The 18,374-nt window shown below is 36.2% G+C and overlaps 1 protein-coding gene across 5 annotated transcripts in view; it reads right to left on the bottom strand.

The window, feature by feature from the left end:
- Nucleotides 1–18,374, bottom strand: part of CCSER1 (coiled-coil serine rich protein 1) — a 709,606-nt gene that overhangs the window by 567,292 nt on the left and 123,940 nt on the right. For all 5 annotated transcript variants that reach the window (XM_062637609.1, XM_062637611.1, XM_062637613.1 and 2 more), the window contains exon 5: nt 4,228–4,321. In XM_062637609.1, the coding sequence (XP_062493593.1) occupies nt 4,228–4,321 (94 nt within the window). The remainder of the gene's footprint in view (nt 1–4,227; nt 4,322–18,374) is intronic.

The following is an 18,374-nucleotide window of genomic DNA, read 5'->3' as shown; positions in this document are numbered from 1 at the left end:
ACAGTGCCCTTTTGCAGGAACACATTTCATGAGGATGCTGCTGGAGGACAAAGAGCTCATTAGGGCAAAGCTGAGAGGACAGAACAAAAACAGGAGTAAAAAATGGGTTGGAGTAATAAATTAAAAAAACATCATAAACAATGAAAGAGGCAACAGATCTTTGTCTTTTTCACCTTTCTAACTCTATATTTTAATTTATATGACATTCCACTTTCTGGAAGAAAGTTTCCTTGCCTGCCAATTGGCTCCTACCTCCTCCTTTAAAATTTGCTCCTTAGCAGCCATTTATCCCAGAAATCCTTCCAACAGTATCTTATTTTCCATTCATAAATGGTCACTAAAATTATGGTAAATCAATGCAATTATTTTGTTAAATTATTATTGTCAACTTCAGTAGAAAGTCAAAAAAGATATATGCTCAGCCTAGCAAATACTGTACTTTTTAATCACAGTAGCTAGAAGTAGAAGCTATTGTAAATCAGGCCATAACTAACAAGTCTCTAAAAATCTGGAGCTCCTAATGGCAGTCAATAGACTTTCTCAGTTCACCATTAACCAACCCATCAACTGTATTTATTGACTGTGGAACTACACTTCAGAGTTGCTGTTTCAGTGATACAGCTTGCTGCATACAGCCCTGCGACCAAGAAATAGTTTGTGATATTCAAGTCAAAGAATATGAAGGCTAATATCACATCATGTCATTTGACTTCTTACAGATTTTCATAGGCTCTTGAAGAGTACGAACTTGCCCCATTCATTAGTTAACCCTCCATAACAACCAGAGAAAGACCTGAATTATTTTTCAATTACAACTCTTTATATTTCAGCTTATGTGTTAAAATACTGAATTGAGCTTCTCTTGGAACATTTTCCCCTGCAGCAATCACCCACAGAATTCCTTATAAGGGGCAAAGTGGAGCACAAGTGAACTGTAACATGGTTCTAGGACTGATGGCCTTAACCAAATAAATGCTATAATTGGTATATCAGTATTATATATTTTTATTATATATTATATATGCTATAATCAGTATAATATATATATCAGTATTAATATAATCAGCATCAATATGCAAAATATCAACAGGATTTTTATTAGACTACAAATAGTCATAGTACTGTTGATAACTTTGACTTCCATAAGAGAATGATTTTAAGGTTACCATGCAAAAAGCAGCATTCTGTGTTATATTTTTATACTTATAAAGACTTCCATTCCCACAACAGATCTAGAAGCACATGCATTAGCTCCCAGTTGACTTCAGTACCATAAAAGTGTCAATGTCAGCTACACAGATCCCTTTCAAGTATTAGCAAATCATAAGGAACTTTTTAGGTGTATAAACAAATATTGCTACAAACTGCTTAAATATGTAAAGTTGACGTAACACGAAGCTGAATCCTATATATATGATGGACAGCATGTACCAACAGGGAAGAGGAGGCTCACAAGTCTGTATGTCTGGGATTGTCTTTAATGATTTTTGGTGAAGCAAGCCATAGGTAAACTATCAAGCACATTGCCTTAAACAGGCCTTTACAAAGAGTCCAACAAACTGGCGACTAGCAAATACTGTAGAAAAGCAGCTACTCTTCAGGCTGGTCACAACTGAAATAATTAAATAGCCCCTTAGTTTTATTCAAATTCAATTAGTATATAAATTCTACCATAACATTACTGGCTCATCCTCAGTGACTATTCCATTTTCTTCTTGTTTATGATGGGACCAAGATTACAGATCTTTTAAAAAAACATATATTGCTTCTCAGTTATCTGCAATAGTTTATACATGCACACCCAGAAATATGATCACTTCCTATCTGGTGAGTTTACAAAAGATTGAAGCTCTGCATTAAACTGGTTGTACATCTTAGACATGATTACTTCATTGTTTCCATGTTCCCATTCTTATAAAAATCACATCAATAACATTTGATAATGTAATTGAGGAAGCTTAGAAGAATTCTACTAAGGTATGAATGGAGAGGCCTATTAGAGAAAACAAACAAGCCCAGAAGTGAAAACAGAGAATGGGTTAATTCAGAATTACTAGAAAGAATTTTTATTGAAAAGTCTTAAATCCTGGAAGTGGACCACAGCTTAATATAGCAATCAGAAAAGCAACTTGTCAAAAATAATTAGCTGTCAGTATCTAACTCTAGGGTTTCACGTACTTTAGTAATAGGTAAATGCCAAATGACTGAAAATTAAGCCTATCTCAGTATCTTAACACGAATAAAGATGATGAATTACAACCAGCCACATCTACCCATTTTGTGCCAGATCCAACCGAGTACAAAGATATCAGCTTTATTTGGTGAAATTGTGCCAATTTATACTGTGGTTCTGTCCTTCTAACTCCTTCTTTCAAATGAATGACTCAAAAACAACAGTGACAACTAGGAAAATCCTATTTTTTTACAGCTAGACCCACGACCAAATAAATATACCTAAGAGCAAATATTAATAAGATAAACACCCATGTTCAAAGACACCATGTATACTGCAATGTGTACTGCTCAGAATAGAAATGATTACTATTCTTTAAAAGACAACTTATATACTTCTGTTTTAAAAGCATCTCATTTGTTCTGGATAAGGAGACAAGAGTAGAAAGATTATGTGTCGTATCACATCTCCATCTTAATTAATTTTCTATCAAGTATAATGTCATTTAGGCATTACATTATATCAAGCATAATGTCATTTAGGCATTACAATCCTAGCTGTTTCAAAAGCTGCTATGTATCTTTACAATATACTGGACATACCTTTTCAATCACTTTTAATTAAGTGTTTTAGAAATATGAAAAAGGAGGAAAACACAAGCGAGGCCAAGTGCAACATGTTAGGGAAGTTTATTTATGGAAAACAGTTCTGCCAGTTAATTTGTTTCCAACAGGTCCAAGGAATGAACAAATCTAAAAACTGTGAGTCCTCGTAAAATATTTGTTTCTGAAGCTTTTTGACCCACATTTCTTCACAGTTACTTTCTGTAACCAGTTAATAGCATTATTCAGTACTGTTTAGAAAGGGCCTTTGCTGTGCAGGTAGTTTGTTGTAGCCTAGCTCCAAGTAATTTAATGAACTATAATCACATGCGCATTGCTGCTTCAACACCCTATACTCTCTGGCTACTTTGGCTACTCTGGCTTCCTACCAAATAAAATGGAACAGATATTTTGTCCTATAAGTAGATATGCAAAGAGGTTTAAAAAGCACAATACAAGGATTAAATAAAATTATCATAGAGATAATTCAGATATATTAACACAATTATCATATATAGAACAGTTGAAACATGAGCATAATTCAAGCAGTTTATCTGTAACTACTGCTAAATTTGCATCGAAGTACGGACCAGAACAGAAGGTGACAGACACAAGTCTGCATGAATGTGCACTACATATACCTACTATAGTGGGTACCTATAGCAGGTACCTGTATGGTGGATGAAGAAAGAAGGGTCAGAAAACAGCAGGTAAAAAAAGAGGGCGAGAATTACTCCTGCGTAAAAGCATGTCACTGTCATAGCAGAGTATCGCAACAGAGTACAAACTCAAAGCTCTACCTATGATCAAGTATAAATCTCAAATACATTTTAAGTCTCTCTAAACCCTACAGTTAGCAGGAGTTTTTTTGTTCACAAACTAGGCCGTACACCATCTTATGTCACAGCCAAAGGAAATGCAGGGTTCCCCACTGCAGCTGCCAGACTTGCCCAGACCTCGTATAATCCTGTGATAAAATCATTCTGAACACACTGCAAGTTGACCTTAGCTATTGCTATTCATCACAGCACTGCAACAGCACCTTAACCAACTATGAGAGAAAGGATTAAGTAACATTCCTGTCTCAAATAAAACCTTCTTCATTGGAAACATGTTATTCTGGCACACACAAAATAGGATCACCTATTTTCAATAACCACATGGGGTAAGCAGTCATCATTTTAAGTATCTCGAAAACCATACAGGTGCAGGAATTCTAAAGCTGTACAAATCACTTAAATTTCATAACTGAACATACAAAGTTCAAATGCAGTGTAAAGTGCATTTTTCTGTTAAACAGCAAAAGCATTTGGAAATAACACTACAAAATGCATACTGCTCTTCCCCTTCCAATAAATCATTTTTTTATTTCCAAGTGATTGTACTGAATACACTTTGTATTTCAAGAATAACTATACCTCACTGAAGATATTCAGTACTTATCTGACTTACCAGAATGATGGTGATGTTGTTCTTCTAGGAACTCCAAGTCAAGCATGAGGTCATCTTCATCCAACTCACAGGAACCCAAGTTATTCAAAACATCCTAATATAGATTAAAAAAAAAAAAAAAAGGCATTTAGACAGATGTGTTAACCAAACTGTTCTGCACAAAATCATGAGCAATCAGATCTGGGAAATACATTTAAGCAGGAACTAGAGAAAATTTTTTTACTGACACTGGACTGGTGAGAAAATGTATGAAACAACTGTCCAAGTACAATGCATAAATGCATTAGTCACCATTCTCTGGTTTTACAAGATATCAAAGATTTAATAAAAAAATAAAAAAAACACAGAAGTACAAGTAATACCATCTGTGTAACTTGATTTTTTTTTTTTGGTAGAGCTCAATGATTGCCTTGTGTATTTCAAAATTTAATCCTAACTTTTAATGAACCACAAAAATTTTATTTTTAACACAACACAGAAGCATCAGTACTACATTTTTTAATTCTAAGCTCTGCCTGCCCTTACCAATATATTCTGAAGAGAGATTTACTGTTATATTTATCCAAGGGTTAAAGGGACACATATTTAGGAATTCAGTGCAAAAGAGGCCAGGTGATCATCCCAAAGTATCAATCTGCCTGTAAGATCTCTATATAGCAATCTGCTATACCAAAAGCAGAGAAATGTAACAGTAGTATACATTAAACTTGTAAAAGCCCTTCCTGACTTCAATTACAACTGTATTTTCTGTAATTGTAATTCTTTGAAGTATTTTCTCCCCATAACTGTTATTCACGCTCACTACTTATGCTTATTCAACCCTTTTGAGTAATTATTTCTGCAAGTCTGTTTTTCACTTTCACAAACAACACAGGCAACATCAGGATGTTTTCTTGCATTCTTTCCCTGACCTACCATTATTATGAGAAAACCTCTGCTGAGACACAGAACCCACTATTAATGCTGTTATGTACAGACGTCAAGCACAGAAAGTGACAACTGTCAAGTACTGAGACCTGCACATAAGTAGTGAGTAGTATTTTGTGGAAGGAAAATATATATCACATGAACATTACAGTGACATCAAGCACACGCATCTTATTCCCACTACCTTAACTCAAAGAGCTGCTGACAAGCCTTCCTTAGAGTGACTTTTTCTTTCACTCATGCTGACAAATTGTAGACTTTCAAAATCAAATTATATATTATTACAAAAGCATAAAAATAAAACACAGAAATACATATCTCAATATGCAGGTGCATTATATCAGGTTACTGTACTTGATACTTACGTAGACACAAACTTTCCTATTCCAGATCTGTGTTAATGTTAAACAAACTCAAACTGTTTTACTAAAAACAAAATTAAAGAAAAAGAGTGTTCTGTGTTAAACTGAAGTCAGAGAACACACATTGCTCAATGTTACAGATAACCTAAAACTTAAGTAACTTTTCAATCACTGTTGGAACTTGTGAAGAAGCACTGGAGATCAAAAACCTCATTTCATGTCCTTTAGTACCTAAATATCTTTCAAAATAATAACAGCAAGACACTTCCAAGATTTGTTCTCTGTTCTTTTTCACAGATTCCAAAAGCACTGCCTGACGTGACTGAAGTATCTTCAGTCCAAGTGTTATTACCAACTATGTTTTGGAAGGAAAATCAATGATTATGGAAGGTTAAGAGCAGAAGAACATAAGGAAACAAAACAAAACAAAAGAAGACTTTGGAGATTTTTGCTCCCTTTTTAAATATAGACAGTATTATGCACTTGAGATTGATCAAAGGGTATCTCAGAGAACAGAAACATACCTTGTTTGTATATTGTTTTATTAATGTAAGAAAAGCATTTTGGTGACAAAGTCCTGAAGAATAATCTCTGAAAATTTAAAGCAACAGATAAAAAGTTTTCAAGCCAGTAGAGATAACAGGTAAAACATTTAGTATGTTTTAAGTACAAAGGTTTGTTCTTTACCTTAAAATTACCATCTGTATTACAGCTGACCAACTGAACCCACCCTGATATTAACGCTAAGCATCCTTCAATGAGCCATACCAATAGTAAGGAGTGTGATTTCATGCTAATTGAGCATCTCCTACATCCTGTGCAGTAACTTACCCATAGTGTGAAATCTTGGGTGTTTGCCTGTGAAAATGTAGTAATACACAGCCTTTGTAAAAAAAAAAAAAATAATTCTATTTTATTTGGAAAAAAAACAAACAAACAAAACACAAACAGGACTGCAGTTTTCTAAGTTTTGGTGAAACTTCACCAGATTAGATGGACAAAAAGGAAAAAGTTTATATACAAATCTCCTCTCATTATTGCCTTTCAGGAAGGTCTTCACTTCCAGTAACTTTCAGAGTGGAGGCAAACTGAGTCATCTGTCCTCTGTCCTATGAGTTTGATGTGCATCCTATTCTACACAGCAACATCTCTGCTCACCTGAGCTGAGGGCTCCCAGCTACCTTCCCAACACACTTACAAACCCCTTTCCTTTCCTTTCCTTTCCTTTCCTTTCCTTTCCTTTCCTTTCCTTTCCTTTCCTTTCCTTTCCTTTCCTTTCCTTTCCTTTCCTTTCCTTTCCTTTCCTTTCCTTTCCTTTCCTTTCCCTTTCCCTTTCCCTTTCCCTTTCCCTTTCCCTTTCCTTCAGCCTCTTTGCCTGCACCACCAACAGTAGGCAAGCTGAATTGATAAAATAAAATTCCCCCAGGTCTATTCTTGGAAGTACTTCACCAGGGAAACAGTATCTCTCTTTCCCCAAGTTCATTTGTTCTTTATAAAGGATCAATCACAGAACTGGCAACAAACAAATTAAAGCAGTTACTGTCCATCACGACAAGAATAAGGTTTGGCAGAGGATGCTGCACTACCTGTCAGGGGTGTCAGCAATGTCAGTCCAGCTGCTTTCCTGCTTTCATTGCCCACCTCTGCCAGTGAGGTCCTTCCACAGATACAACACAGAAATCAACTCATGAGTGCACAAAAAAGCACAAAAGCACACCAAAGCAGAGTGTTACTTCGGTTCCCTGGGCTATCCTAAAAGGAAAAAACAACAACAACAACAACAACAACAACAACAACAACAAAAAAAACAACAAAAAAAAACCTGTTCTAACCTTTTCTGAAAACATATAATTAGAAAATACAAGAGAAAAAGGCTCCTAGAATGACTTTCCTAATACCACAGAACAGCACAGTACTTCTGTGAGTGCACACCAACAACCTCTGCCCCTCTGCTTCCTCGCCAAGATCCATTATTCCTTTGTTGCTATGACAATTAGCAGCAACTGTAATTTCTTTGTAAGTTTAATATCTCTTGACCTTGTCCTCATTCTCCCTCACACCACTGCTGCTGCATTCCTTGAAGAATAACACAACTAATTTAAAAATAAAAGAAAATAAAAGAAAGCTCAAGCTCTAAGGAGCATTCAAAGGGAGTAGTTTCAAGGCTTTGCTACATAAAGTAAAAGAAACGAATGTTTCAATCAAGGTCCCAAGAAAACATTTGTTGTCAATTTATGGTGGCATACCTTTTATTTATTCCAGGAGGCAAACCATTTAGTTAAGGCAGAAACCACAGCAAAACCTCTTTATTGACTCTGTAATAACCCCTTTGAAGCCTTATGATGTACTTCCTACTTCTAGTGTCTGCTTGACTTCTACCACTGATTTGTCTTTATAATGGAACCAAAGTTAACATGATGGTGGTTTTTTTCCTTCCAGTTGATCATAGCTTGTGAGAACATGTGAATACACTCAGTCCATCATTTGCCCACGTCTCTCAGTTTTTCCTGGTCAAGACAGGCCGCAGCCCAAGTTTACCTACAACTATTTCTACCTTTGACTTGTTGAACTACCAGCATTATTTAAAGAATTTTCCATTTGAACAATTGTTCAACACTGATATTTTAAACATTACTAATTCAAAATAAAAAGCACTAATTTGTACAATGTTCCAGGCTGCTTTTAGTAACTGATAATGGCTGCAGCAGAAAATTGAAAGACTTTAGTAACTTTTCAGTAATAATTTTCGTATTTAAAATTCTTTCATCAACAAAGAGAAGTATAAATTGCTATTTTTCATCCAACCACCACATATCCTAATCAAAAGTCCATTGAACTCAATGGTACTCAATTTAGACATAACTAGGCCTAAACTTTCGTAACAAATATGACCCAAGAAACATTTTATTATTGAAAAATATGCAGTGATTTGAACAGATACAGTTCAGAAATAGATGAAACATGAGAGGGGTAGAGTTGCATTAGACATATACTTCCTCCCAGCCAGACAGTGTGTATCTGGATAGTAAGTTTACTCAGGTTTGCTTAAGGGGGATCTTCCTACCTTAGCTCCCTCCCTATCTCCATCTTTATCTCTTCCCAGCTTCCCTTCCTATAATCACTCAAAGGAAATCTAATGAATAATACATGAACACATGAAGTCCTTTTCCAGAATACTCAAGTATTTCATTATTTTTAGACCTGTTCCAGCTCAAGAGTCAACATCACTTAATGTAAGTTTGAAAGTTGGAATAAATAAAAACAGCTTTAGTAGTAAAAACACATAAAATGCCCCAACATAATAGGTCTTAAATCTACTATTAGGCTTAAACAAAAAGCACATAACATTTCTTTATGAAGTCCCTTTACTATGTGGGGTTTTAATTATTATTACAAATAACCAACCCACACACATAAATACCTAGTGAAATTACTGCTTATGGAGTTGGAGTACACACCTCTAAATATTGGCTAGCCTGATATCCAAAAATTACAATAAAATATACATATGAATATATAAATACACTAAAGCATATTATTTTGTTAAGCAATGCAATTCAGTTCCAAAATGGACTTAGCAAACTCGTATCAATTGCAGAATACATATAAACAAAGCAAGGTAAATCCATGCAGAATATTGAATATTTGCAACTCATGAATAATTGGGTTTAGGTGACAAATCTGCACACTTGAAACAGCCAGAAATCAATGGCACAACTCAAAAGATTCATTTTTTGATGTTTTCACACATTTTTATTCCTGGCTTCCTGTTCTCATACCATTGAAATAATAAAGTAACAGCAAAGTTCTAAAGGCAGCAGACACAGGTTCTCTGTGGTAACCAGCATCTTTGGAGAGTTGCATATAAAGTTTTATAACTTTATTCTAATTAACATGCAGTCCCTAGTGAATATGATGTTCAACGGCTTCTGATTCATTTTCTATGCTGGTATCTTGAGGGAGATTCAGCCCTGACAAATTTTGTTTTGGGATACAGATGACTTTTTTTACCAGTGCTTTTGTGTATCCACACAGAGGTTGCCACCGGCACCTGGCATCTTCCAGTGTTTTTCAGGATTCTTTTACACAAGTGACTAAGATTTCCATTTCATGACAGTACAGTGATAATGCAACAAAACCTTGACTATTGCTGAGACATTGTTCAAGGACCTTGAGAATGCGAGGTCCAGTGAGTGACTCAGTGAAACTACAAGACTGAAGCAATGACATGTTTGCAATTGGTCAGCTCATAAACATTTCTATCAGACACATAGGTGGCTGACAACCATATTTACAGAAGTCACTGAAGGCTAATTAGGGTTACACATACACTGATATAACCTTACTATCATGAACTTGAACATACTGACTACATTTTAATCTTTGATCAAGCAATCACCAGATTTTCAAAGATATTTTTAGAACTACAAGAGGAAAACATTAACAACTCACTTTTCAATAAAATGCTTTGGATTCTGTTTTGCTTTCTTTTCTCCCCATATTGACCTCTAGTCATCTTTCTGATCATCTTCCTCTGTGTTATTCTTCCTATTTTCTGAAAACAGATATTCATATCTTTGTTTTTTTCTTTGTTTTGTTCAAAACATAAGGACTTAGCGTTCATGCCTCCCCACTGAAATGGGGATGTAATAAATATGGTTTATAAAATCCTAATACTGCATGTATAATAGAATGATAGTATTTAATATTATGGATTCCTTTTTTCTTTCATTGTAGAAATGGGGAGAGGGGAGATATTGGAGATGCTTTTGCAAGAGCACACGCGAAACACCCTAGGGAGAATAATTTAATTCTTTTGTAAAGTCATATATATGCCAATTCAGCTGTATCTACTCTGGGTCACTACATATCTGACGCTGGAAAAGATCAGAATTAAATACTTATTTCAAGTCTGAAATGATTTCTAGAGATTGCCAAAAGATAGTAGTACTCCATCAAAATTGTATTCAGCAAAGGAACATGGCATACAATCACCATAAGAATGAAAACGGAGATATAGGAAAGGAAAAAGAAAGACCTTGAGCTATTTAAAGTAATGTTAACTCCTAGAACCATACCTGAATAATTCATGGACATAATGAAGTATTTCCCCTTCTGCACTCTCCCACATACTTCAAAGGGAAAATAAAAGTACATGAAGCCCAGCAACAGAAAAACTTTTAAAAACACAGAATCCCTGCCAACCACCTAAAAATCTCTGTATAAAATGTAAAGCTTATGAATGCCTTTCATATATCAACAGCAGCTTAAAAGCATTCTCTTTTCCTGAACAGCACCACCCAAAAAGCATATTATTCCCTACTTGAATGCTTTAATAAACTAGAGACTTCAGAAAGGAAAAAATAAATCTTGTAACATTTGGTAAGAACATTTTCTGTAGCTAACACGTGGAAATCCATTTATATTGTAAATTAATATGCCTGTAGGAATTAAAGACAGAAAATTACCAGTGGAGGGAAGTGTCTAACTACGGAGCTCAGATCCACCATACTATTCTTCTAACTATGTTTTGCATGCACACTCTCAGCTGTGTAAGGGAAGCGTAGTATTTTCTATCCTATTTTTGTTTCTGCCCTTTCAATTCCCTCCGTACATTAAATCAATGTCTGCAATGATGCTCCTTTTGCCTGAGTGATTATAATTAATGGCCTGTCATAACACATCTTAGTTTGCACTCACCCATAGAGGGCTCATTCTGCCACACTATGGTCAGCTTGCAAAAGCCACAGAAGTGGCGAAGCTCAAGAACCACCAGCGGCAGGAACAGGAGCTGACCATGCTCCTATCCAGCCACAGGGTCAGTCAGGGTCCAATGACATGGGGAAGCAGCACCTGCCTTCACAAATCCACAGGCAAACGCATTCAAGCAAATAATCACACTGACGTAAAGCACCAATGTTCACTCTCCCCATATTAATCAGCTTTTCTGCCATTGGGATGGCATGCATAGGGATCATATGGTAGGGTACTTTGACACGTAGAGATCACTAGCCCACCTCCCACGACAAAGCTACAAGGGCTTCTCTTCATACATAGCAGCTGTAGATGCTGCCAGCTGGTCTTGAATACATGATAAACAGATGCTGCTGTTTAGTCATCTGAATACTACAGCACTGGTGAGGATAACGTGCAGCTGAGAGCCATGGGTTGGCAGCATCAGTTGTACTGCCATAGTGTAACCTGCCTCTAAGACAGCACCTATGAATGCTAATGGACTCACCTTTTTAGGAGTAACCAAAGCCACACTTAGTATTTGCTTGCCTTGAACTCAGACCATATGCATACTAAAATGAAGGGGCAATAGCCAGAAGTGCCACTAATAGCATAATTGGTAACAACATACAAGTATTTCATAATCTATAATGTCATTAGCAGAATCCTAGAGATAAAAAAAAAAAAAATCCTCTGTTAAGAAACTATGAAAATACAAAGAAATGCAACAAAGCTTAAAATGTCCAAATTAAGCCTCCTTAATAGATTTTTTCCCCTTGTTCATACACACATATGCTTTCCTCCCAGCAGAGAGATACATCTGCAACACATAATTTGCTTTGTGGATTAGTTAATGTTTTTACAGCTTTTGTAATAGGCAAAGTGCTATGCAAGTGTTCTAGTGCAGTCATTATCATTGCATAGCTTCGGGAAAGTTTTCTACATCTCATGTGCCAGATTTTTCCACCAAACACAGAAAAAGCTCCACAAGTATTTTTATCCTACATTTATATGGGGCATCATTTAGACAATTCTGTGAAGCTTAGAGATGTTAAGTGCAACAGGTTATTCAACACACGGATTGGTCAGGTAAATTGTTCTAAAACCGTTTACATTAAACATATAACTCAGGGCTAAGCCTTCTGGCAACTGAGATTGGCAGCTAGAAACTTCTGTCTGTGTCCTGACAGAACCCAAGTCAATGCTTCAGCCAACATTTAAAGGGCTAAAAATTGCTTTATGACACGTAATCAACCCTCAGTTTCATTTTTGCTTTTTCTTGGTCACCAGTATGGGGGTGAGGGTGCAGGCAGCAGGGTGGAGCAGATAAGTAAAGGATACAGCCATACAACTACTGAGGATCTGCCTGCCAAAAAAAAAGAAACATTTACATTCAGGGAATACAAGAGGGACAACCTTAGCATTTATGAACTTATTAAACCACTACCACTCCTAAGGGGCAAACCACTGCAATCGCTTTAAGGAATATTACTTTTCTGACAAACCACATCAAAACAATTCTCTTTCTGCCATCATCCAGCACCAGCCACATTAATCTGGCAGAGACAGCTGAATTCAAGCCCCATTTCCCCAGAGAGGTCTAACATTGTTTAGCATGTGGTTTTAGTATATCTGAAATGCAATGCAGGAAAAGGTACGTATGTGGCACCAAGTTCAAGAACTGATCGATTCTTTTTGCAAATACCATCTGCTTAAAATGTCCCAGGTCCACTTGTATCACCTATGTTGTTGGAATCAGCAATTTTGGGTGCCAAATGGCTTGATCATTATTTTATTTCTGAGAAAAGACTAATAACTTGCTACATATGAAACCCTCAAAACTCTCCTAGACATATGTTTAAATAAATATTTTTTTTTTGTCTAGTAAGAAGAAAATTTAATAGTTTTTTCCCTCCCAATATTATTATTAGCCAATTCAAGGCCAAACCTTCTGTTTCTAATTCTAATTTGTAGCCTCTAATATTGGTGATAAATCACTAAAAATTGAGCTCTGTAAATGAAACCACAAGTGACCCTTTACTATACCATCGTTAATACAATATCATAATAGATATGCCATTGCTAATATTATTTGAATTCTTTCTGTTTCCATGGCAACTTTGGCCTACAGCTGCTCTGGTAAACAGGGTTTTAAATCATTCTTTGAGAAAGGCTTCTGCTCAAATGTCATTTTTTCCACTAGTGCATACTGTTTTGTTCTGTTTTTTAAAAGAATAACTGTAATGGCAATTACAGGTCCGGAAGACAGAATTATTTGGTTATTGAAGTTGAATGGGCAGTGAATTTGGAACTTCAGGAATCAGAGCAACCTCTGCACCAAGCTTTAACATTACCAATACCAAATACAACATTCTACCCTGAAGAGGTATCTCAATCTCACAGAAAAAACAACCACTTGCTGGAAATTCTGCAATGCACACAATTTACAGCCTTTGTTACTTCTCCCCTATACTTTCAAAACTCTGTACTTTCAAAACTACTGTCCCTTTCAATAGCCACATGTGCATTTTTTCTAACAAATATTTAGACCCCTAGGCAAGAGACTGGAAAACCAGCATGAATATCTAAAGAACGATTGTCCAGCTCTTTCCCATGACTTATGCATGTGCTTAAACTGAACAGAAGAATTTGGTTCACCACACATGCCCCTCTTAAGAACAAAGAGGGCTTTTATGTCCAAATTCAGAAGCGACCAAACCTGTACATTCAGCCACTACGCCAACCACAACTAGGGATAACAGAATCTGGTTGTGTCGCATCATTGACCTCCCCTTCACCTGTCAGTGAAGTCAGTATGCTACTAAGGGGGTGATTTCTCTATAGGAATGCAGTGGAAATACCAGGAAGCACAACACTAAGGCCAGGGAAGACAATTAAACTAGTCCTTAAGCTTTTGGGCATCACTCCCTGTGTAGTCTACCCCAACAACAGCACTAGTTTTATTACTGCTTCAGAGCCCAAAGAAGGTGAAGGTGATTCCCTGTATAAGGCAATGAAGTTACAGTCCATTTTTGGTACAATATAACCCTTTAGTAATGTTAACTACATCACAGACTGTTACTTGCTAGCAGGACATCCAATCCTTCAGTAATTTGAGTCAATAACTGCTGTTTACAAGTCAGACTGATGTCAGGTTTATCAGATCAGGAAAATGCAATTGCTGATGCATTATAACCAGTGAAAGCTTGAATAGTAATGTTACATATAACATATACTATATATATAGCATATACATACATACATATGGAGCCCAAATAATGTTACACACATATGGTAGAAATTGGATCAGTATCTGGTACTTCAGAAGAAAACAGTATTCTAAAAAACTATGTGCTGGATTTGCCACAAAGCAAAGTACAAAACCTGTTTTTCACTCTGCTTACAAGTCTTTTACCCCCAGTTGTGTTTCCATTTATTTCTGCTCACTGTGTGGCTTTGCAGTTTAAATGGCATCTGCAGTACTTCTTTTGACAATTCCCATTCTTCCTATAAATCTAACAGAAATAATATACATATAAAAATGAATAGCAAAGAAATAGCACATTTTTTGTTTAAAAGGACAATGAATGAAAATATGTACTCAATCAACAGCTTACTTTTTAAAGGCTTTCTGGTTTGCCATTAGATACTGTACATTGAATCACAGAACTCTTCATCCTGAGCATGTGACAAGTCTGCTATTTGAACAAACAGGGATGGGTAGCTTATTGCACCAAGTTAGATCTCATATAGCCAGGAAAGGCTAAGTTCCACTAGAAAATACTCCATTAATCAACATTTACACATCTTCAATATAGAGAGCAATAGAAACTCTTTGAGGTCATGATGCCACTGTCAGAAACATTTTCAAATTCTTACCAAAAAAGACTGTCATTATAATGATTTTCATTTGCCATTAATTCCCAGCTGCCTAATTCAGTAGGGTAGAAAGCAGTTCCCCCAGTACTAATTGGAATTAATTTTTAATTTAATAATCTAATGTGCTCTAGTTTGGGCTTTTTCTCTCTTTCAATCAATGCTCTCATTATTTGTTAATGGCTAGGTGCTCAGGGCACACTGTTAAGAGGCCTGAAATAAGATAGCCTCTAGGTTGGAAGTTTAGATTTAAAAGGAATCATCAATACATACATCACAGGGTAAGCTTCTTTAGTACAGTTACAACTTTCTTTCAGAAACAGGTAAAAGAGTTTTTTCTGTTTTGAATAGGATAGTGGCATTTATAGGTTCAGTTAACAAAATGTTGCTGTTTCATTCCTACTCCAAACTGTCAATACCACAAAAAAAACAGACTTGGCTCAATGCTGAGGACAGGTTTTTATCCCATAATGTGAATAAACTGGATCCTTGTGGACTAAGCTTCAGTAGGGCTATCACAATAAACTCACCTGGAAAATATATTTACAATATGTTATTCAGCATATAACAACACATAAACTTAATGCTCAAATTTATGCTAAGAAGGACTTGGACTCTTAAATAAGAATAGTCCTTAATGTTTACATAGTCAGGACCTTACCGAATAAACTGAAGTATTACACAGTAAATATTTACTGTCTTAAAGATGGAACATTGCTATTATTTTCAATTGTTTACTAGAATGAAGAAGCACTTGTACTACACTTTTGAGCATAGTACTTCCACAGTACTTGTACCACACCAACATTAGTTACATCAGAACTACTTTCTTCTGCCTCAACTTTCATGCAGATTCTAACCTCACTTCAGTCAGTAAGTTCTAATAACACTTTTTACACGGATTAGCAGTCATCTTCACACATCCATAACAGAGTGACATGGTCTTTCTTGGTCAATATCCCTATTTTTAAGATAGCTTTTCTGCATGTAAGAGCCTTTTGTAGCTGCTGTTGCTTTTATGGTATGTTTAGAGGAATGTACTGCAGAAAAAAGTACTTAGAAACATGCAGTGGAACCTACGTAAAGATTAGAATCTATTGGATGTGCTGAGCAAAAGAAATTTGATCAAATATCAAAGCCCGTACCTTTTTTTATATGGCTGTATACATACAGCCTTAATTCTGTATGTATAGACTGGAGTAACAAAAAAATTAGTTTTCTTTCTATTTAGTGGAGTCATAAAGCAAACATAGCATACTCATTGTGATAAACCCAGCACACATAAATGCTGTTCTGGTGTTCATTACTATACAGTACTATTATTCCCAGCTCTGCAATGGAAGCATGCATGTATTTTTACAAATGACAACTTATTACCCTGCTTTCCTAAAGAATAAGATAGATGTCATCCCACTAAGCCTAAACTTTTATGTTCTTTTCCCAGGAAATTTTGAAGCTCTTCACCAACATTGACTTGAACAGAAAAGGCAAAACATGGAAGATAAGCAACAGCAGATATTTGGATGGAAGAACAATATTCAAGCACTGCACCTGCTGTGAGCAAAAGTGCTGTACAAGCTCACACCTTATAATGGCAGGTATGAAATACCCTTTTCTTCTCTACAGCAAGAAGTTTCAGCTGAACCCTACATCCTTCTTTCATACTGACATTGATCTATCTGTCCCAAAACATAAATCCCCTTGCAAGTCAGGTATTCCTAATTCCAGTGCTCATAAAACTTGCTACACCATCAAACAGTGAATATTCTATGATTACTTTCCATACACTCATTAACACAGACCAACTCAACATCCTATTGCTTTTACAAGTGAAATCAGAGACAGGCGAAATTACTCCACAGAATGAGATGGCTGCAGTGCTTGGAACAGAAAGCAGAGTCTTGCATTTCTGCTCCTCCCTTATTCAGCTGTGCCAGGCAGTTGCTAAATTTTATTGCATTGTAATTTAAGTAAACACCCACCCAGTGGAACTGACTGAAAAAAAGAGAGAGTTCTTAATTTGCTAGGGGTTCTTTAACAGGTTTCTCTGTGCTGACACATTAACCACTAAACGCCTATCTGTCCTTACAGCTCCTGAAACAATAAGGGTGTACCAGCATAATCACAGGTAGCCTGCTGTTACTAATAGAAGACCTTTTTCTTTAAATCTGTATTTGCTTCAGCCAGATGACCATCCTCAGTTGTCAGAGAACTATATACAGATTATTGCAGTCAGAGATTTACTGAGTTGAAGGTTAGGTATAAAAGCTATGGCTATATTATTAACAAAAATATGTGATAGTTGAAACTGACCAAGGAACAGGTACGATGTCCCTTCAAAACAAACACATACGAATACATACACAGCACACCAGCTTCAGCCGTACCCATCACCGCAAACACAATTTCAGGATCTTCCTCCTGCTCTGACTCACCACTGAACTGAGTCCATTTAAAGTCCAACAACAGGTAATAAAAAGTCTAGGAAATGGTCCTGAGAGATAACCACTTAGTTATGAATTTACCTCCTAAAACAGCTCTGGTACGCAACTGGCAGAGATTTAGCAGTGCAAGAGGCAGACATTTGAAAGTATTAGGCCAGAACACAAAAAACACTCATAACAACTTACAAATATAAGCACCATGAACTAATTTCAGTTTTTATCTCTTCTTTCAGAGGACAAAAGTTAATCCTCTTAATTCTCCTTCCACGGTCACTATCTTGGCAGTGCTTCATCATGGGTGTGATGAGCTTGCACTGCTCTCAGCTCCAACCCTCCACTTCAGCCCCAAGGCAAGTACCCTTCTATACTCCAAAAAATTTGTCAGTATGTACTTCCTTCTTCAAAATGAAGATTCAGACTACCCATAGAAGTATGAACTGCGAAGACGTAATGGATTTTTTGTTTTCCTTTCCCTCAGAATACACAGAAGGTTAGCACTGCAAAATTTGATAATACAAGTGTCTCAATGAAGGTTTGGCATACTGATCCCTGGGAAAAAGACCAGTTTAATCTTGAAGTGTAAACATTAAAAGACAAAAAAACCTTCCTGTGCAAAAATGCATCACTCTGTGCTCTTCAGGTACCACTCACAAACAGAGCAATTACTGTTCATCTATAACATTATCCATGCACTATCTCCAGAAGTACAATATGACACTAAAGATTCTTGTGTCATTTATCAAATATAAAGCAGAGGAGAGCTACCAATACACATGTATTTGCCATGTACAAAACAGGTCTCTAA

This window comes from Pezoporus occidentalis, unplaced genomic scaffold (assembly GCF_034315485.1).
Source record: "Pezoporus occidentalis ecotype Australia unplaced genomic scaffold, CSIRO_AGI_Poc_V1 ctg53, whole genome shotgun sequence".
Lineage (NCBI taxonomy): Eukaryota > Metazoa > Chordata > Aves > Psittaciformes > Psittacidae > Pezoporus > Pezoporus occidentalis.
Note: the sequence above shows the minus strand (reverse complement) of the source record. Positions and strands in the feature narration are given on the sequence as shown.